This window comes from Borostomias antarcticus (assembly GCF_949987555.1).
Source record: "Borostomias antarcticus genome assembly, chromosome: 3".
NCBI classification, from domain to species: domain Eukaryota; kingdom Metazoa; phylum Chordata; class Actinopteri; order Stomiiformes; family Stomiidae; genus Borostomias; species Borostomias antarcticus.
Genome location: NC_140236.1, coordinates 13,716,417 through 13,738,276, shown reverse-complemented (window position 1 = coordinate 13,738,276; position 21,860 = coordinate 13,716,417). Strand labels below are relative to the sequence as shown.

At 49.0% G+C, this 21,860-nt stretch overlaps 3 protein-coding genes across 3 annotated transcripts; 2 read left to right on the top strand and 1 right to left on the bottom strand.

Moving 5' to 3' along the window:
• Positions 1-1,975: 1,975 nt before the first annotated feature.
• Positions 1,976-13,346, top strand: frmd4bb (FERM domain containing 4Bb; the record flags this gene model as incomplete). Its single annotated transcript, XM_084436041.1, has 23 exons — positions 1,976-2,041; positions 2,190-2,284; positions 2,405-2,497; positions 2,768-2,852; positions 3,234-3,290; positions 3,382-3,404; positions 4,070-4,153; positions 4,554-4,619; positions 5,038-5,095; positions 5,272-5,358; positions 7,310-7,386; positions 7,574-7,712; positions 7,806-7,947; positions 8,122-8,255; positions 8,527-8,643; positions 9,097-9,325; positions 9,496-9,552; positions 9,695-9,851; positions 10,065-10,232; positions 10,706-11,538; positions 11,661-11,802; positions 12,609-12,694; positions 13,258-13,346. 23 exons carry the CDS (start codon positions 1,976-1,978, stop codon positions 13,344-13,346), a joined length of 3,084 nt encoding a protein of 1,027 aa, XP_084292167.1.
• Positions 13,347-14,713: 1,367 nt separating this feature from the next.
• lmod3 (leiomodin 3 (fetal)) lies at positions 14,714-17,185 on the top strand (the record flags this gene model as incomplete). Its single annotated transcript, XM_084436040.1, has 3 exons — positions 14,714-15,010; positions 15,274-16,917; positions 17,138-17,185. 3 exons carry the CDS (start codon positions 14,714-14,716, stop codon positions 17,183-17,185), a joined length of 1,989 nt encoding a protein of 662 aa, XP_084292166.1.
• Positions 17,186-17,717: 532 nt separating this feature from the next.
• LOC311329786 (PRA1 family protein 3-like) lies at positions 17,718-21,658 on the bottom strand. The gene is made up of 3 exons (XM_084461710.1): positions 21,450-21,658; positions 20,489-20,706; positions 17,718-19,207 (listed from the first exon to the last, which is right to left on the bottom strand). The coding sequence occupies exons 1-3, from the start codon at positions 21,626-21,628 to the stop codon at positions 19,032-19,034; spliced, it is 573 nt and encodes a 190-aa protein (XP_084317836.1). The 5' UTR covers positions 21,629-21,658; the 3' UTR covers positions 17,718-19,031.
• Between the last annotated feature and the right edge of the window lie 202 nt (positions 21,659-21,860).

Genomic DNA, 21,860 nt, shown 5'->3' with positions numbered 1-21,860 from the left:
AACATTGTACGCCCTGAACGCTGTCATAACTGCCAGTACCAAAACAACACACCTGTGCCAACAACTCTGGGTCTCTGCTGCTGTGAAGCAACACTGCGCTGATTGCATTCATTTCACGTCAGACCATAAAAAATAATTTATCGCCTTGTCGTTATTGCAAGGGCTCTGGTCGGCGGCCTTAATTGATAAAGTGGTAATTAACATAATCTCCCAGAGGAGGATTTGTGGAAGTGAGTGGGTGTCCTCCCACTTTCCCAGAGTGCTAATTCTTTTAACCATTACAGTAGAATAGAATAGAATAGAATAGAATAGAAGTTTATTTGCCATATATAAAAAGTACAGGTACTTTGGAATTCGTGTTCACTTGTCCTTACAGTACCTTATCCCAGCACTATTAGAGCACACTGTATGACAGCTGGGTTGGGCTGTGTGTGTCCATTTGAGGCACATCTGGATAACTCTCTAGACCACACTACAACACACCAGCGGGCTGCACAGATGGAGCTGCGCTGTCCAGGTGCAGCCCCAGACCCAGACAGACAGACAGCCTGGGGGGAGGAGGCGCTCTGGAGGTTTGCTTCCTATCCCCCAGAGAATGCCTCACTTCATGTGCAGACCAGTCACCTGATTACTACGTCTCCCGGCTGGCCTGCGTTGTTCCCCGAGGCCGAGCCAAAGTCAGCGCGCTGAAAGAGCTGCCTGTTACTGTTAGCCCAGAAATTTACCCAGACTGAGACCAGACTGAGACCGCCCTCGGCAGGTCAGACCCAGACTGAGACCAGACTGAGACCGCCCTCGGCAGGTTAGACCCAGACTGAGACCAGACTGAGACCGCCCTCGGCAGGTCAGAGCGGATGTTGTGCAAACAGGCCATCGGCCAGACAACCAGGGTGCCAGGCGTCACGGGGACAGATAAATGCCGTCAGTACGGACAGCCCTCTGGTCAGAGGCGTTTGAGTGGTGCTGGTTCTGTGTGGAGGTGTTTGCTTGGTGCTGGTTCTGACTGTGTGGAGGTGTTTGCTTGGTGCTGGTTCTGACTGTGTGGAGGTGTTTGCTCTGTGCTGGTTCTGACTGTGTGGAGGTGTTTGCTTGGTGTTGGGTCTGACTGTGTGTATGGAGGTTGAGGCAGAGATACATGCAGAAGATGAGGATGAGACCAAGGAGGCATCCAGATGTGTCCGCCAGCTGGTAGAGTCTCCCTGGTTCTGTCTCCACTCCACAGTAACAGTAGGACAGGGTCTACCTGATCCTCTCACCATGAAGGGCTGTTGACTCCACCAGGTTCACTTTGTGCTGTAAATGCGGCGGCGGGGGGCTGGTCAACCTCATTCTGTCACAGAAGGGCTGTTAGATTTATCTGCCGAAGCATTCCTCCTGCACTTCGGAGGTAAGGCTTACTAGGTCACCCTGATTATATCATATAGAAAGCCGTTATGCTGCTTTTCCAAGTGCTTGAGACTGAGACGGTAGACTGCCAGCCACTGCTGGGTTCGTGCCTCGCTACCGAAGCCCGTCGTAGCGCGGTGGTGGGGTGGGCACAGGATCTTGCGCATGAGCTTCACGGTATAATGGATGACAAAGGCATCCTTTGGGACTAGGTTGCATGTTTCGAATGTTTTAATACTAAAGCAAAAGCCTGTTATTAACAAAACATTACTGTTCGGTTACCATAGTGATCCAACATGATAAGTCATTGAGACAATGGTGTTGTTGTAATGACCAACCGTGAGTGATTACTTCTTTAATAGGATTATACTCAGGGCTTTGCACTGCTAAACATGGGTCTGTGCTGATGGTGAATTACAGCGTGATAAGAAGCCTTCTCTCTGTAGTTTGATTCCTCGGCCTGATCTTTGTCCATTCACTTGAGCAGAGACGAAAAGGTCTTAGTGATGACATTTGTGAATGTACAATTCCCTGCAAGAGGAAATGATTGTAACTGTAAGTGAAGGTGGTGTGGGCGTGGTCTTTGCAGATGGCAGAGGGCAGACTGTGCCAGGTGCATCTCTTGGACGAGCGCACGCTGGAGCTGCTGGTTCAGGTACGTTTGGACGCGGTCTCCGTATTGGAATGTCACAGTTTAATTTCACTGTTGCTTATATCTGTAAATAGATTAGAATAATGTTAACTAACATACCCAAACACCCCCCCCCCCCCCTTTACCACACCCATTCCCCCCTTTACCACAGCCCAAGCTTTTGTCACGAGAGCTCCTGGATCTGGTGTCCTCACACTTCAACCTCAAGGAGAAGGAGTACTTTGGACTAACATTTACTGATGACAAGTATGTGTGTGTGTGTGTGTGTGCGTGTGTGCGTGTGTGTGTGTGTGTGTGAGTGTGTGGGCGCGTGTTTGTTGTGTCTTCTTGTTGTGTCTTGACATCTTATTTCATTGGCTCTTGCAGTGGTCAGTGTAAATGGTTGCAGTTGGATCGCAGAGTTCTAGACCATGACTTTACCAAGAAGAACGGGCCTGTCGCCCTCAACTTCCTGGTCAGGTAAGAAGGACGGGCCAATCGCCCTCAACTTCCTGGTCAGGTAAGAAGGACGGGCCAATCGCCCTCAACTTCCTGGTCAGGTACTGCTTTATCTCCTCACGTGTCACATGCCTTCCAGTAGGGAGCACTACTACATTAGAAATGCTAGTGTAGAATATAATGCATACAATAGTTTTAGTATATGTTTTAACATTCATTATAAAAATAAGCCAATAAAGAGACATTCCTTTTGTATTATTTATATCATGCATATGTATACTGTCATTACAGGTTTTACATAGAGAACATAACCCTACTGAAAGATATTACAACAGTGGAATTATTCTACCTCAATGCGAAATCTGCCATCTACAATGTAAGTGCTCTCTATTTTTACACGGTGAGTCACCCAGTTAAACTCTGTCTGTGAGATGCTCTGATTCACCGTCTCATCCTCACTGTTTGAGGAGCCTTCTGACCTCAGACAGCCAGACAGACTGTGGTTGGAGGGCTCTGTGGTGTCTGAGCTGGAGAGGAGAACGTAGAACGTTCTGAACGTAGCAGAACGAGTAGAACTGCTCAGCCAGAGAGAATCCTTTATGTGTGAATTCAATTTGGACCTATAAGGGACTGAGATCCAATGGAAAGTGTATTCCTGTCTATAAACACAGGGATATATAGTACACATATACATTCCTCTATCTTTATGACCTTGTACGAATTGTGATTTTCTCTACTTTCTCTACTACCGACACAGGGGAACATCGAGGTGGAGAGTGAAAACGTCTTCAAACTAGCAGCGAACGCTTTGCAGGTTAGAGTTTTATTCATTGTGGTGTGAGGTGGCGGATTAAGAGGACAATGTCAGCCTCTAATGATGACGTGTTGTTTTTCCGTCCGTTTAGGAGGCAAAGGGAGACTATACGAGGTAAGGAGGCGCATCACGTTGCAGTACTGAGAAGCGGATGCCTTAAGTAGTGCAGCCGCCTTGGCGGACCTCGTGTGGATGAGGGCGTGATGAGGCTGAGATGTGAGGCTGGCCCGCCGGTCGAGTGCCGAGGACCTTGCACGAGGGCGACTAATGAATCGCACGGTGCTAAAAATCAAGGCAATATCAGAGCTGAGCTTTCACAGCAGAGGGCGACTCTCAAAACGTAACTACGGGGTGTTTAAAAAAGAGAAAAAAAAATCACAAACCCAGGAGTGCATCAGCACCTTCTCTGACTGCTGGGAGCCAGCAGGGAACACTATGGATCTATTGTTTACAGTACGTCGCCACCTGGTCCACATCAAATGGGGGGTTGTGTTGTCGGAGAGTGAAGCTAGTTCAGAAGTGCATTTCATTATTGGCAGGCTCTCTCTCTCTCTCTCTCTCTCTCTCTCTCTCTCTGCGCATTCGGTCCCGGCACCTGCAGCTTCTCTGCACCTGCGTGGCTAGGTGGTCGTGGAGACGCGCCCCCGTAGAAGCCCTCTCCTGGTCGACCTTTGGACTTGGAAAGACCTCAGCTGCCTACGCAGCTGCAGGACTTTTGATTTCTAATTAGTCACGGATCTGCTGTAGGATTCTGACAAACGTCTGTCCTTCTCTTCAAGCGATGAAAACACCAGAACGGACCTAAAGAAACTCCCGACTCTTCCCACCAGAGTACTGAAGGAGCACCCGTCTCTGGCTTACTGGTACGCGCACATTCCAAATACATCTTGAGAGTGTTTTACATAGTCTGTAACCTGGGCTAGGCTGTCAGCATTTCAGCAGGTCTAAGCAGACCATGATGAGCTTGCACATACTGACTTTCAATCAAGTGTATCAAGTATATTTACCTATAAGAAATTGTTCCCAATGCCTCCCTGCTTGGCACTCAGCATCAAGGGCTGAATTGGGGGTAGGACCCTGTGACATACTAGTGTCATGTCCACGGGGTGTCTTGTACGTCAAGCTGCCTCACGCTAAGGAATCAAGAGACAGGCTCCTGTCCTATGGGCCACTAGACACGAGAACCATTGGTTCTCAAGGCTACTTATATCAAATATATAGAGTTATGGAAGTTGAAGATGTCATCCTAATGATCTGTTGCAGTGAGGACCGAGTGATTGAACACTACAAACAGCTTAAAGGAGCATCCAGAGGACAGGCTATTGCACAGTGAGTATTGGGAAAACAGTGAGCACTCTTAGAGTGGCTTGCTTACCAGTAGTCATCAGATAAAAGACACTACCTGCCTCCGACTTCATAAATCATTCTCTCTCTCCCCCCCCCCCCCCCTCTCTCTCTCTCTCTCTCTCTCTCTCTCTCTCTCTCTCTCACACACACACACACACACACTTGTATGGCTATGCCTACACATACACATGCACACACACTCTCTGTCTCTCATCTCCCTCGCGGCCGTGCTCTGAGAGAAATCGATGACCCCACTCTGGGTGCTGGCTTGCCATTAAATAATAGTGATTCACCACAGGCTCTCTAACAGATGCACCTTCCACTGTCCACTCCAGAGCGCCATCTGGTGCACAAACCGCGTGATGGAATAGAAAATCTGATGCCAATTCTTTCATTTCAGGTACCTGACTTTAGTAGAATCCCTACCCACGTATGGTGTTCATTATTATGAAGTAAAGGTAACTATCATACAGTACCTATTGGAACTTTAATCTACTGTCTATCTGTCAGCTCTGCTCTCTATTCCAGTCAATAATAACTTTTTGTCGTACATATTTTTGTGTGTGGGTGTGTGTGGGTGTGTGCATGTGTGGAGTTTAGCCATTGAACATTAAACTGTGGTCTTGCTTCACAGGATAAGCAGGGTATCCCTTGGTGGCTCGGAATCAGTTACAAGGGCATCGGACAGTATGATTTACAGGACAAACTGAAACCCAGAAAGGTAAACCGTTCGTTCTAATTTGCCATTTTTGTCAGTTCCTCTCCTCCACTTGCATAATGGCCGCCTGCTACTGTGCAGACGAGAGACAAATGGACGTCTGTCACTACAACATAAGAGGTTCTGAGTGTGGGGTGACAAACCCTCGCAAATAACATGAAATATGACACTGCTAGACAACACGAGACAAGCTAAATAGCTTGCTGCCATTTGTCATTGCCATTTGAGGACGGTCATGATTCAACGACGGGGCAAGGATATTCCTCCTGCACTCAGCGTGATGACTCACAGGAGCCCGCACATCCATTCATCAACTGCTCCACTGACAGGGGTTAGGCCCCATGGAGCACAGCTGGAGCAGACTAGGCCAGAATTGAAAGTCAGTGTCAAGAGGCCTTATACCCGACTATGTAGCCAATTATGGCGAACATGATTTGATTACATTTAGTGGTAAAAAATCTCATCCTGACACAGTAACATGATGTCCTGTGTGTATGTGCGACTAAAAGTCCTCTATATGAAGAGTGCAACCGGCTCTTCTGGTTCTGCTGATGTTGTTTTAGCTGAGTCGACAGAGGGAACACCCATGTGCCTGCTCTGATCTGTCATGCTGTTTTGTATGTGCTTATAGGATTGAACCGGCATGCAGACAGAACAAGGCCGGGTGTAGAGGTGAAAAGTTTGGGACGTTTTGTATAGAAATCTAACGTTTAGAGCTGACGTGATGATGTGAAGTCCAGGGATATCCAGTCCTGTTTCTCTGTCGGTGCTGCTCCCCACCCGTGAGGGCGATCATGGGGTAGGACTGGGGCTCGTCGAGGAGGGAGGGAGGGAGGCTGGTATGTTTGTGATGTCAGCTGGAGGGAGGCGGGGCCAGGGAGCTGAGAATACCTGAAGAGACACGCTGGGAGCTGAAGAGCTCGCAGAGCCAAAGTATGCGTTGGCGTTAAGTGGAGCGGGTCAGAGTGGATTAGACACAGGAACTTAAAAAAAACACACTGGACAGCTACTGTACTGGTAAGACACGTAGCTTCACTTTTCAGTGATCTTATACTTATACGTATACTGATCTTCCTAGTTTAAGTTTTATGGCAGTGAGTTTGGCAACTATTTTGCTTCTGATAGGATGACCTGTATGCATGTTACTGTATACATTGCACAAAAAACATCAGACGCACATCGAGAAAGGCTACTGTTACTATACAGTATGTACCATTTTACATGGCGAAGTACAGATACTATATCATCATAACAGCATGAGCTATTCTGGGGTCTCATGTCTGTGTACCAGTAACACGACAGGCTGTATAATTTGTCTCTCTGGCCGACGGAATCAAGACATGTTGGTGATTCACTCCCTCATGGCCTCCTCATATCCAGCTATAATCAGCATCTGGTCACTGTAGGAGTGCTTCAAGGATGAGCCATGGAAAGTGTTACACAGGGTGATGTCTCTTTGGAAAATACCCCCTGATAGTAATTTCCTGTGAGCCAGTACCTGTATATTACACTAGTGTAGACATGGTTCTGTATCATCACCCCATGCCTATCCAGCGAGTTGGTTTCAGACTGGTTTATCTTCATAACTGTGGCGTGAGTCGTGACAGGGGGTCAGGTTTGTTTGCTAGCCTTCCAGCTATCGTTTTATGGTCCTCATCATGTCGCGTTACCTTTATTTATAGGCGAGGTTAGGGGAGTTGACTCATGATTCACTTTCGCAGTCGCTCATGATTTGATCCTCTTTGATATTGGAACACTCTGTAGAGGTTTGAAGTTCAAGGAACTTTTTTTTTGCCCTCTGATCAACGCCAGGGGGAGGGTTGCCATGGCTGCACCCCTGTGAATCACAGCCGCTCGCCCTCCACACCCATATTTCATATTCCAGTTTGTGCTTCGGTATCTCACCATCGCTGTTGTGAACTCTGCGTGTGTGTGTGTGTGTTTTCACCTGCAGCTGTTCCAGTGGAAGCAGCTGGAAAACCTGTACTTTCGGGAGAAGAAGTTCGCCGTTGAGGTCAACGACCCGCACAGGTGAGCGAACGGCGGTTCCGTCCGTCGGTCGAGATGGTACGGGCGGGCGGACGGACGGGCCGGGCTTTGGTAGCGCAGTTTCCGAGGCGTATCGGAGCAGCCGTGTATTACCTGAGTGATATGAGACATCAATCGGCACGCGTCCCGCCTCCTCAAAAGCGGTGGTTTTGTGTGCACCTGTGACCAGGCGGGCTGTGACCAAGCGCACCTTCGGTCAGACGGGCCTGGTCATCCACACGTGGTACGCCAGCCACTCCCTCATCAAAACCATCTGGGTCATGGCCATCAGCCAGCATCAGTTCTACTTGGACCGAAAGCAAAGCAAAGTAAGTTCCTTTACGCAATAGATCGTCCATCGTTAGGCAAACTGCAAGTCGTTTTATCGCCTGATCTCTGATCTCATTCTGCGTCTCGCCTAGGGTAAAGTTGCCGCAGCGAGAAGTTTGGAGGAAATCGCCATGGATCTCACAGAGCACGGGGGGTCGAAAATCACACGACTGGGGGACACGGGGTTAAAGAACAACCTCATCATGGCCAGCAACGGCAGCCTCGTATCCACAGGTGAGACCGCGCTTCTACAGCTGGAACTTCCTCCTCATATGGGAACACCAGACGAGACGGTAGGCTTCACCCTCATTTACGCGAACGCCATGTCGTCAGACGTTTACTCGAAACGAGCAGACAGGCGCACTGCGCGGTGGTGACCATGTACCGTAAACGCTGTCATCTCCGCAGGATCGGCCGATTCCGAGGTGAGCGAGGAGCAGAAGAGGGAGAAGATCTCTGAGCTTCGGAAGAAGGAACAAGAGATCCAGGACGTTCTGGCCCGCAAAACCAAGGAGCTGAAGAAGATCTGCCTGAGAGAAGCTGTGAGAGCCTTTGAAAATGTTCTGCACGTTCTCGGCTGTCGACACGTTCTCGACTGTCGCGGTCACCGACTCTGTCAGGGTGGTGAAGTTCACTCAGTGGAGCACCTGTCATGTTGTAAATTGATTCATTTGGGGGATTGAAAGGCCACTGGGGTCTAATGGTTTGTGAAACCCGTGTGGCCTTCTGGGAGGAGATTTCACGGTAGATCGGTTTTGTCTTGGCGCTTGCCCCGCCGATTAAGTGCACGCTTGCTTCATTTGGTGTTTTCAGGAACTGACGGGCAAACTGCCAAAAGAGTATCCTCTGTCCTCGGGCGAGAGACCCCCACAGATCAGACGACGCGTTGGCACGGCGTTCAAACTGGACGACCTCTTCCCATACAACGAGGTCTGTATTGACCTGCTGATGGCATGTACCGGAAATAATCATGTCCTGTCCTGTTGGTGCTGTGTGTTAGCTAATATATAAGCACGCCACTCTAACACAGCACAGTACAGTAAGGTGCTTTTCAGCTGTTTTTGTGCTGTGCACACTACAGAGAGTGGTCGTGTGCAGTATTTCAACTGGTAGCAGGCATATATATCATCTGATAGTACATATAGGGATGGTTGCGCAGACATGGATTAAGCCTAGTCCTGGACTAAATAGAATTTTCAATGGAGATTGTCCATTGAAAGTACAATTTAGTCCATGACTAGGCTTGATCCATGTCTGTGCAACTAGCCCTTCGTTTCTGTTAATAAAAATGCTTGGCTTTAGGTGAAATGCTAGTAGAAATGCTAGTACCTTTGACGAATGGTACTTGTAAGCACTTCCTCTCCAATGTGTCCTGATGCGCAGGACCCCTACCTGAGGAACCTGGAGAGCCGCTTCGCCCTGCAGCGGAAGATCGTGGAGGCGGCCAAGAAGCTGGCGAACGAGGCGGAGCTGTGCAAGACAGTGAGGAAGAAGAGGAGGAGGAACTGCCTGGACGCCATGCAGAAGCTCCAGCACATCGAGGACGAGATGAACCAGTACCGGGTCAAGAAGGGCAAGAAGCCCACGCAGAGGGCCTCGGTGATCATCGCAGGTAGCTGCCGTGGTTGAGGAGAGACACGCATGCGATAGGCACGTGACGTGATGTTTTTTCATCACATTTCTGCCGGTCGGCCGGTCAGCGCTACCGGGTCGGTGTCCGTGGTGTACGTACAGTACTGTATGTTCAGAAACAGAACCGGATCTGTCTTCCTGTCTCCACAGATGAACTTGTTCGTTCCGAGTGTAGCTCCCTTTCAGATAGCCTCCCGCTGGACGATGGTGAGGATGACGTCTTTTTAGTTCTTTTTTTCTCCCAGTATCGTTTTCATGAAAGGAGTTAATTCCTTCAGCCTTTGCTGTGGCTGCCTGTCCTGTCCTGGGTAACCTGACCAAAGGGGGGGCGGATTCTCATCTCTCCCAGATGACCCGGACGCCGTCCAGAGACCGCGGTCGCGCTCGGTCCAGTGCTCCCCGCAGCTCAGCCCCCCGCGCTCCCTGGGGGCGGAGTATGATCTGGAGAGGCACGGCTCGCCCAGGGACCACGCCCACCTCCACCACCACCGCAAGAACCTCAGCAGGTGGGACGGGACTCCGACTGCAACCCGAGGAATAGCGGGGAATAGAACTCGTTTATCAGAATCAGAATTCATTCAGGTTTATAGAGCGCAGGAGGTTATGAATACGCAGCACGTGTTTGTGGCCACTGCCCTTTCTCCTGACCTTCAGTCCAGATACATTTCATGGGTAAACAAAATTACAAATCATATATTTTTATCACGGTGCCGCCGCAGGTTAGCGTTTGATGGCCAAGAGCCTTCGCAATACTGCCAGAAGCCCAGGGAAGTCTCCTCAGCGCACAGTAGTCCCTATAAGACCTCCCCCAGACCCCCCCGAGACCCCCGCAGCGTACCCTCCACCCCCGTCATGACCCGCAACGCCTACAGCAGCAGCCAGCTCAGGTGAGACCCCCCCCCCTCCTAACCCCCCCCTACCCCCCCACCCCATCCTCTCCCACCCTGACGCCCGACTGCTACCCTCTCCCCCCCAACCATGCACTCACCCTCTCGCCCCAACACTCATCACTTTGACTATAAAGGCATGGCGAAATCTATAGAAACTGTCGATGCTTGTAATTGTTTTAATAGAAATAGGATAATTATGTCTTCCCTGCACTTTTACTATACTATTGAGCTGATCTAGTGTTTTTAATGCATGTGTTCGCGTGTGTGTGTATGAAACTGTTTATACTGCTGGCATTCTTGGCCAGGTCGCTCTTGAAAAAGAGATTTTAATCTTGATCTAAACCCGGTTAAGTGAAGGTTAATGAGATAAATAAGCACAGCACATCCGACCCTCCCGTTTCGACGGTGGGTCCGGCCGGCCTGTCCTTAGAGCGCTTGGGTACCCTCTGCGTGGTGGTGGTCTCTTCTAGGCTGGAGGGGAGCTCCCAGTCCGTGTTCAGGCACCGCAGCGGCAGCCTGGAGTCCCAGTGGCGTCTGCTGAAGGAGGCGGACGCGGAGAAGCCGGCCTTCGCCCTGTCGCCGGGCCGCCGGAGCAGCAGCAGCGAGGCCCTGGACGACGGCTCGTCCTACGCCAGCCAGTCCAGCCTGGACTACTACTACGGGGCGCCGGGCAGCCCGCACTACTGCACCGTGGACCCCCGTGCCGCCCGCCACCACGACCGCCACCTCCACAGGCGGGTGGAGGTGTACGGCAACACGGGCAGCATGCCCAACCTAGTGGCGAGCCACGGCGGGTGCAGCTACGCGTACGAGCCCCCACCGGCGCTCTACACCCCCGCCACCGCCGCCGCCTACTACCTGGCGGGCTACCCCTGCCCCGACCCGGAGCCTTACCCCAACAGCGCCTACGTCTACGAGAGCGAGCTGGAGGGCCACTACAACGTCAACCCCTCCTACCAGGCGCACGGCGGCGGCTACCACGGACACGGCGGCGGCGGCGGGCAGTACGGGCGCTACGGCGGCGAGCGGCGGACGGATGGACTGTCCCAGAACCCCTACGCCACGCTGCGGCCCGCCCGAAGCCGGCAGGGGGGTCCCAGGAACGAGCAGCTGGCCAAGAGCATGCAGAAGGCCCTGGTGGCCGAGCACCTGAGGGGCTGGTACCACCGCAGCGGCGGGCAGCGGGAGGCGGGGGGGCGGGGCCTGGCGTACAACTGCGACGGCGGCTCCCAGCTCAGCCTGGGCTACCAGACCATGCCCGCTCCCTTCAGCCACTCCAGCCGGGCCACCTCCTACTCCTCAGGTACGCGTAGGCTCCGACCCCACAACGCGCAGACGTCACCGTGCCTGTGTAAGGAAGGACGCGGTACGGTAAAATACGGTAAATATGGTAACAGACTCACCGCATTGTCTCCCCGCCTGCAGTTTCCTCGGCGGCCAGCGGGGGGAACTGGCGCAGCCAGCTGACCGTGGGTCTGGCGGAGTACGACGTGGCGGCAGACGCGCCTCCTCACCCTCACTCAGCGCCCCACAGCGCCCCCTTCAGCCGCAGTCCCACGCACACCAGGTGAGGACCCAGGAACCGACCTCAGCCTTGTGTAACGTTAGCCTGCAGTGTTGATAAATAGTAAATGGAGTGTAGTATATAGCACTTAGTATATATACACTTAGTATATAGCGCTTTTATCCAAAGTGCTTTACAATGGCTTGGTTCACCCATTCACACACACATTCACACACCAGTGCCATGCATTGCCTGCTTATTGGGAGCGAGTGGGGGTTCAGTGTCTTCACCAAGGACACTTGGGACACGCTGCCGGGAGGAGCTGGAATCGACGACTTACTGGGTTTACGGGAAAACCGATATTCTCAAATAGCAGTGGGCGGAGCAATCTCCGCCAAGGACAATGACATAGGTTCACCCAGAATGATTGAATTAGAAATGGAATGGTAGCTGACGTAGCCGCTGACGCTGTCTCCTCTCCGTGCCCGACGGCAGGTACACTTGTGGATGTGGTCCCTGTCCAGTCATTTGTTCCTGTTATGAGCTTGATCCTCAGGAGCTTTGTAGCATCTGCTACTCTTGCTACGGCTCCTCCTCCCACCTCCTCTTCTCATCACTGTCCAGGTTATTTTGGCTTGCAGATGAACTCCTAGATAGATTAGAATGACTAACCTGTGCACTTTCAGCTAGCACTGCAAGAGACTTTACACCGTGTGGGATGCTGTATGGTCATTTTTCCAGCATGCAGATGTTTGCGAGACCTGAAACTCAACCCTGATAATCATGCTTTCTTTTTCTTCTGTCTCCCCTAATGACTTAACCCTTTAACTTCTATGTTTCACTAATCAGTTAATGCTCACACCACACAGAGTTTCTCCAGAATGCAAAGTGTCGCGGTCTGACACAATGCCAAACCAGTCAGAATCTCTAGAGATGGTTGGCGCTGTGGCCAGTTGTACTGAGGAAGACCATTAGACATCCACTCAAACACACACGGGTGAGACACGGTATTAGGCTGTTCGTCGTAGTGACAACCATCTGTGTTTTGAGACTCCATCATGGTCATGTTGTTTTGGGATTGCTAGACGTGCTGTCAGAGCGCTGTACATGCTCACCATGCCTTTTCACACACTTATTTTCTATTGTAAACTAGGCAATTTGCTACTGTGAACTAGGCCATCCGTCCACTGTGAAATCAGAGAGCACACACTGCACGGGCGCAGTCCTCGGCTATACGTGTAGTAATAATAATTAACTTTATTTATATAGATACCTGTATACAGTATGTATATTAAATGTTCATTACAGACATGACATTCCACACAGGAGTGCATGGCGTGCCTGACAGTACCCTGCATGTACTTCTCTTTTCTGTTGTGTGTATATTTTTGTTGGCTTCCCTTTTCACACCTACATCTATACTGTAGATATCACTCTCTCAACCAGCGGTTCCCGTCGAGTTTATGGTGTTACGACACTAACTGTGTCCCATCTGTTTGTGTGTGATCTTCATGTTAGATTTCTCCTGGATGGGAACTACATGGGATTCCACTGAAAGGGACCAAACTGAACTCTGGCACAACGACCCCAACTGGTGGCACCTGTAGTGGATGGTGTGGTAGTATGGAGCGCTACACCCAGTCCTCCAGGCCCGTAACCTGGGACAGTAACAGACAGTATGATCGATGACACTCTAGAATGACTCTCCCTCGTGCCTTGGATCGAATGGAAAAGTATCCAGGAGGAAGGATACGGCAAAAGGCACAAAATGCAAAGTTTTAGGAAACAATTCAAATTGAGTCTAACCCTTATTGTGGAGGATAAAAAAAAAAATACTTTTTTTTTGCTTCGTAAACATTCAACTTATTGTATTCTGACAAGCACTATGAATCATTTTTCATGGTCACATTGTCATGAAGATCGCAATTTGAGATTGGAACTAAGGATGCGCTTATAGTGTAAGGATGCGCTTACTCGTCTATATGTAAAACGTTATTCTCTATATTCCCTCGACATTCCTTAAACAAAAGGAATCCATTTTGGTAACAAGGGTTAAGATATTCACAAATGTGACACCCTTTACAAAAGTCTGCACATCCTCTCCACTCATATCTGAATGTATGTTAATATTGTTTATAGTTTTTTTTTCTTTGTTAGTATGTTGATGTGGTGGACATTGCATGTTGAGAACTTTTGCTAAACAGGATTTCAGTTTTTGTATGATTGTAAGAATATGAATGAATGGGGATGATCCTCAAACATGTTTCTTTACTTGTTACTCTTCACATTTGTACAGTGTATGTGTAAGGCTTTTCATCTCTAGTGAAACCCATCTCTGATTTGAAAATAAAAACCTGTGTGAGACACATAATGTGCTGGCTGTTTGTTCTTGAGCCCTGAGTTTAGAGGAGGATGAGTTCCATTTTCAATTATGCGTTTGGTTTAGTTTAACTTTACACAACATAATGCTTAAAGACATTGCTACCGAGTGGCAGCAGCCAACACCCAAAGGGCTTATTTTTCTATCTGGCTTTATATCAGCTGTCTGTTGTTGGGGACCACATCAGAGATATACTATTACTTTTTCCAGGGAACTCTGGAAGGGCGGGTCCATGTGCACAGTTAAGACACTGGAATCCCTTCCAGGCCGGTGAAAAAATAGTCCACCTGTTGCTGTCTGTCCCGTGTCTCTTCCTTTACTCCAACCGACTGCCACGCACAAGGATCACGACGGCTACACCAGCTGACTGACTGCTGAAAAAAGAATATTCTAGTATGTCTTCCCCCTGCTAGTGCCATAAATATCTTCCATGGTCCTGTGGGTTTAATTTTAGACTATTTGAGTGGTGAGCAGGGCACTTATCAGCTGCAGTCCAAGCTAGTAGCACCCTTCTCTAGAACTGTGTTGAAGGCGAAGAGAAGCTTCCTCCCTTTTATTTTATATAGAAAAGGTTATTTAGGCCACAAGACGGACATGTCCAATCGTAGTGACCAGGATTCCTTCCCGGAGGACATCAACGAGGAGGACATTGATGAAGACGAGATCCTGGCCAACCTGTCCCCCGAAGAGCTCAAACAGCTCCAGAGCGAGATGGACGTCATCGCCCCGGACGAGCTGGTGCCGGTGGGACAGAGGCAGAAGGACCAGACGGAGAAGACGCCCACGGGGACGTTTGACCACAGGTCCCTGGTGGACTACCTGTACTGGGAGAAAGAGTCCAAACGCATGGTGGAGGAGGAACGTGTCCCCGCCACCCTACTGCCCAGTCAGGTGAGAGGGACAGTTTGGTTTTCTTGATTATGATCAATACTTACACTTGTGGAATGATTTCACGTTGCTGTGTTAAAATCTACCAGTTTGAAGGTAGACTAGGTCCATTTAAGGTAGACTTTTCATGGAGGAATACCATGAAAAGTCCACATTACAACTAATTTATCTAAAAAATACATTGATACAATCATAAAATACAATCATTAATTGAAATAAAATCATAAATTACATGATTGGATGACCGTTATACTTGTCTTCATCAGAGAAATATGAAAGAGGAGCCTGATAGCAAACAAAAGGAAGAGGACTCTGAAGATGTGGAGTATGTCTATGAAGTGGTAGAGGAGGTCATTGAGGAGGAACCTGCAGATGGTGTTGAAGGAGAAGAAGTTATAGAGGAGATCATAGAGGAAATTGTGGAGGTGGAGGAGGAAGAGGAGGTGGAGGAGATGGAGGTACAAGTGAAAGATGAGGAGCACGTCAAACAACCGGAGATTATAGATGAGCATCAAACTACTGGTCGTGACCAGTTTGACCCGTCAGAAGATCAAAGTGCACACACTGAAAATACTACCAACGTTGTCCCGCAGTCTCCTCTAAAGTCTGAGGACTTTAAGGAAGAGAGAGAGACTAAGGGCTCAGAGCTTGCAGTCGATACTAACACCACAGGCTCTCCGGCCCCCAGAGTGACAGAGCAAGTTCCGGAGGAGCAGAAGGCAGACGAGAGCTACAACGCCCCCCAGAAAGAAGAGAGGAAAATAAACAAACTGAATCTTCCAAAGCTGGCCCTTGGTGGCATCAAACTCACATCGAGGCCCTCAGGGAACGACACGAACCTGGACACCACCCTGGATAAGATCCGCAACAACAACGCCGCGATCACTGAAGTAAACCTTAACAACATTGAAAACATTCCCAAAGAGATGCTGGTAGACTACGTCAACTCCCTGAAGAAGAACAAACACGTGAAGACCTTCAGCATAGCGAACACCGGTGCCGACGAAAACATCGCTTTCATCCTGGCCAACATGCTCCGGGAGAACCGCAGCATCACCACGCTCAACATCGAATCCAACTTTATAACGGGCAAAGGCATCGTAGCCATCATACGCTGCCTCCAGTTCAACGAGACCCTGACGGAGCTGCGCTTCCACAACCAGCGGCACATGCTGGGCCACCACGCTGAGATGGAGGTGTCCCGCCTCCTCAAGGCCAACGACACCCTCCTGAAGATGGGCTACCACTTCGAGCAGGCGGGGCCCAGGATGGTGGTGACCAACCTGCTGACCAGGAACCTGGACCGCCAGCGGCAGCTGAGGCACGAGGATCAGAAGCAGCAGCAGCTGAAGGAGCAGAAGGAGGCGATCCAGATGTACGAGAACAGCCTGAACCTGCCACCCGGCCTGCTGGAGATGCTGGGCTACGTCCCGCCATTGGAGTTCCTGCAGCAGCAGGGCATCCTACCGCCGCCGCCTCCTCCTACGCAGCACGGATCCTCTCCACCGGCGCCGCACCGACAGGCCGACGCTCCTCCCCAGCAGGTCCGCAGCCAGCTCCGACACGGCAGCAAGCACAGCCCTATTCCGCAACCGCCGAGCACCGACCAGCAGGTCAGTCCGCTCCAGGAGATCCAGCTGAAGAGGACTCCCAAACGCAGAGACCCTTTCCTGGAGCTGGATCCCCGGGAGGACAGACGGCCGGAGAGGGCCAGCTTCCAGCTGAGGAAGACGCCCAGGCCCCGGGAGGTGGGCAGCGGGGTGATGGGGGACGAGCGAGCCAACCTGAAGGATGTGATTAAGACACTGAAGCCCGTCCCTCGCAGGCGAGAGCCGGCCAAGGTTGACCTCATGCCCCGAGACCATCTCCTGAATGAGATCCGACTGAGCAACGTGGCCTTTCTCAAAGCTGTGAGTAAGATAACTGATTTTCCAGATTCTCACAGGGCCGTTATCACCTACGAGCAGCAACAGGTGCACTAGTGTATCAGTGAATAAATTATGTTTGTATTCTGCCCTTTTAGAAGTCGCTTTGGATAAAAGCATCTGCTAGATGACTGGAATGTAATGTAATCTGTAAGGTAAGAGACAATCACAGCTTTCTTACAGTTGTCTCTGTTGTCGTTCGCAGACGCCGCTCCACAAAATGCTGGAATCAAGTGAAACCAGTCTCTTCTAAAGATTCCGTCTACTACCTACCTGTATATCCACAACTAAGTCTATTTATTCAACATAGTGTGATGTGTCTCTTGTTGGCATCTACATAAGCTAAAAAAGGGTTGGTAATGCTGATCAGACAGATGAGCTTTTGCAATATTTGGAAACTGATCTTGCAGCAAATAATCTATTTAGAATTTAAATGTTTTGAATGTGTATGCACTTTTCCACATTGTGTGGTTAATAAGACATATAGTAAGTCAACATGTTGAACCCCTCTTTGTGTATAGTTTTTAAAATCAGTCGGGTCTACTGTGAACAGTGTAATATGAATCAAATACAGAAGATTCGGATTCAGGTAGGAAACATCAATGTCTGGCCGCATTGACATGCTGCAGCACTATAGTTATTCAGTCCATTCGTGAATGTGACTCAATTGATTTTGGTTTCATAAATTAAAGTTTATTATCATTGTGAAAAGCAGTGACTTGCCTCAACCTCTGTGGTTACACTTAATGACAAACACATAAAAAAGTACATATTATTATGTCATCCTTGTAATTATCAGACTAGCATGCACAAACTGTGGTTCTGTTTTCAATCCAGCACACTATGACCAAGAGCAAGAGGCGGCATTCTGCTAGGGATGGCAATAAAGACTTAGCATCCTGTTAATCAGACGTTTGCATTCACCCGAGAAGGTGATCCCTGGATGGAACTGGGTCTATTCCACTGCCATTATACAGGAGAAATGGGTTGGATCTAAAATGGAGGTTAACATCTGCTTTGGTGAAGACATCTCCACCTCTCTTTTTAATCAGACTAGAATGCGCCATCAGGCATCAAGATGTAATATAGATGTGTATGATCTAGTGCAGAGGTAACTTTTAACGCACATATTTTCCAAAAAGTGCTTTTCGCAATTCAAGGGTTAATCATTTATACATGCTTCATAATGATGTACAGTATATTCAGCGATACACCATAAATGAAAGTACAAATAGCTGAGACATATCTAAACAATAAAGCTGTGATAGCCATTCATTTTTTCATATTGCATAGCCACGATCAGAGGATATTTCTCTCAGGCCAACCCATAGATTCTGAAGTAACAAGAAGGACATTATTGCTACTCGTCAATGAGCAGTCACTCAGTTGCTGTTTCGGTCAGCATTGGGGAAGTCTAGTCCTTAGACCTCTGTTCAGATAGGGAGAGAGCACAAGGCAAATGTTTGTTTTGAGGTAGAAAACTGATTGGTTTTAATTTGTTCTTACTGTAATAACATCATGTATAATGCTATAGCTTCATAGCCTATACGAAAACCTGGTGATTGCTGCTTAACCGTGCAATCATTGCTGCATTCGGACATGCACCAGGAGTTGGTAGTTCGACTTCCAATACAGTCTCAGGACAGAGAACAAGGCGTACGCTCTCGGCACCTTGGGGGTATGTGATTAAATACAGACAATGCCGCATACGTACGAGGTTCATTCAACAACGTTATTGGACAGGAAAGAGGGACAGAAGAGACAGGGACAAGGACAAGACAGAAATGCTCGTGCCTCATTGAATTGTGCCTGGTGTCTTTCACCAAAATTAGATCCATTTATGAGTGTGTTTTCTGAACCTATCCCGCAATTAAGGTCATTCAACACAAAATTGTATAAATGTGTATTATATTTATATAGGCTTAATGTGTAACAAAAAACTAAATTGAGGGAGATTGACGAATAGGCGGAATGCAACACCGCTGACATTATTGGGGGAGGGGGGGGTCTGAAAAAAAATGACACTCTTGGGATGGGGCAAAGCAAACTATGTTGGAACGAGGGTGCCATTTCAGCAGGCTGTCCTCCTCCCTCCCTCCTCACTCCTTCAGCTTGCTCTCGATGAAATCCTGGATCTTGTTGATCTTCTCCTCCTGCTGGTCCAGCAGATCCATGATGATGCCCATGGGAGACCTCTTCAGCCCTGCCCCTTCCATCTTGTTCTCCAGTCTGTTCTTCATGTTGCGCAGTCTCAGAGAGGCGTGGATCAGGACCACTAGAGGACAGAGGACATACAGTCTCAGAGGCGTGGATCAGGACCACTAGAGGACAGAGGACATATAGTCTCAGAGAGGGGTGGATCAGGATCATTAGAGGACAGAGGACATATAGTCTCAGAGAGGTGTGGAATAGGACCACTAGAGGACAGAGGACATACAGTCTCAGAGAGGTGTGGACCAGGATCACTAGAGGACAGAGGATAGAGGACTTGTCTCTTTGGACTCATTGCTTGACAAGCTTCATATTTAAGTGGACTTCTGCCGCCATTGTTAATTACCCTCCGAGTGAAATCGAAGAAAAACCTGGCAGATGTTGACAAAATAAAAGTACCACGATCTACTTGTCATGTCAAAGATAGGGGTTACAGAGGCATCATCTTTATCCCCGTCAGTTGGATGCTGGCCGCGTCGGCCAGTACATGTAGCTCTGTCTATGTTTCTAGTACATAGCAACCCGTCGTCAACACAGGGCAGTGAAGCGCTCCAGCCACCCTCCCATCGCCAGCACAATGTAACAGCTGTTGACGCTGCTCCTTGACTCACACACCCAACAAAACTATGTGTCCTACACTCTGAATGAAGCAGTAACAATATGATAGGGCCACTGTGTTTCAGACCTGTGGAAGCACTTCATCAGCATGTTTATGAGAGGTTTAGACCCGGGGGGGAAGGGGGAGGGTAGGACTCAAATGTTCATAAGACACACAGCTATTGCGTCAGTTCTACTGCACACTCTGAACCTGCAGGGTGAGTCACACAGAGGGTGGTTGAGCAAAAAAAAACTTTCCTGGAAGCTCTCAATTATGAATACCTTCATGAGTCATCTCCCCAATAAACACAGTTTGCACCAGGCCTATATTCTTCTTGATCTGCCACGAGGGAATAAAGTACTATACTACGACCACTACACTAAATAAAACACCACACTACTACCACTACACTCAATAAAACACCATACAACTACTACCACTACCTCTACACTAAATAAAACACCATACAACTACTACCACTACACTCAATAAAACACCATACAACTACTACCACTACCTCTACACTAAATAAGGCCAAGAGTTTTCTGACCATGTGACCTGTACTGAACTTATAGGGCCTTTCTACCTTAACGGACAAAGCGCTTTAAAATGGCCTCTCATTCACCCATTCACACACACACACATTCACACACCAAAGGTGACCAGCTGCCATGCAAGGATCTAGTAGGGAGAACCCTCTGCCCTGCTTTGAGGCTGTAGCTTCAAACAGGTCAACCTGAGACTCACACAGCAGGGGGAAGGTGATCCCGAAGACGAAGACCATCACACCGCCGCACAGCGACAACAGGAAGTAGCTGGTGCCCATGACGGCGATGACGAACAGAGTGGGGTTCTTCTTCTTAAAGTTCTTGATGATGGCCTTGTTCTCCCCCGCCCACACAGAGCCCATGAAGACCAGGGAGACCACGGCTCCGCCCAGGAACATGCCGAGGGGGTTCAGGAACCTGAACGCATCGGTAAATCACACAGATATGATCATACGTGTCAACTATGCAGGGATAATGATATGCATGGAAAGCAAAACATAGCAAAGCTCAAGGGAGCTTTTCTCAGAGTAAGAATAGCACAGCCTGGTGGTTGGAATAGTACCAAACATTATTCTGTCACGGACACTTTCTAGAATCACGAGAAGCTGGCTGCAATACACGACAAATACACAGTTGCCCTGGTTGTGTTATCCAACCATCTAGATAATGTATTTCTCCAGCAGATACCTGTGTAATACATCAACATGCCTAAGGACAAAGCGTTACAGTTACTCCTCGCACACACGTCTGGTCCAACTGCTGCTAGTATCCATGTGTACAACTGTCAAGTGGGCTCATGAACCTATTAAAAGAAAAGGGGACATAACGCGTATTTCCAAAGATGGTATTCAAAATGTCTGCTACACCATTACAGCATATAGTATGATTTAGATGCTGACAAGCTCATAATGGTAAATGTTACAGGCCAGCAGCTAACCATTTAAACTCAACTCCATCGTGTTCGTGCAGCACAGATAATAACATCATGCTGTAAATAAAATGTCACGCGTACGGTAGCAATTATATGGCTAATGGGCGTGGGTCACATTGCAGGCTAATCATATTATCCAGCTAGCTAGCTAGCGATAACATTAGACTAGCTTGGTATCTAGCAGGGCTGGGTGACTTGCTGACAAGCCCATAGACATCCATTGACTTACCCAACAATCACGAAAACCACGATGGCCACGGCGAAATAATTTGTCTGATAATACATTAAATTGCTGATCACTCTGCTGTTCCATTTCGTTAAATCGCCGAAGTCGGGTTTAGCGAATCGATCACCCCCTGGGAAGAAATCGTCCCACGGTCTCAGCGGCGCTAACTCCATCCTCGTCATCCTTGCTCCGGGTTCAATGCTGCGTGTGTCTGTGCGTGAGTGTTTTGACAGATCAGCTGATCGGCAGAGAAGCGAGCTAGAAGGAGAGAAGGATGAAGAGCGTCTCGCGAGAGGAGCTCTGCCGCGAGAGGACAGGCGGGATCAAAGCTGCGCCGCGCAATGTTCCAGACTGTAGCTGATGAACGGAACCAACTGTGGGTGAAGCGCAGCTTTGACACGCGTGAACACGACC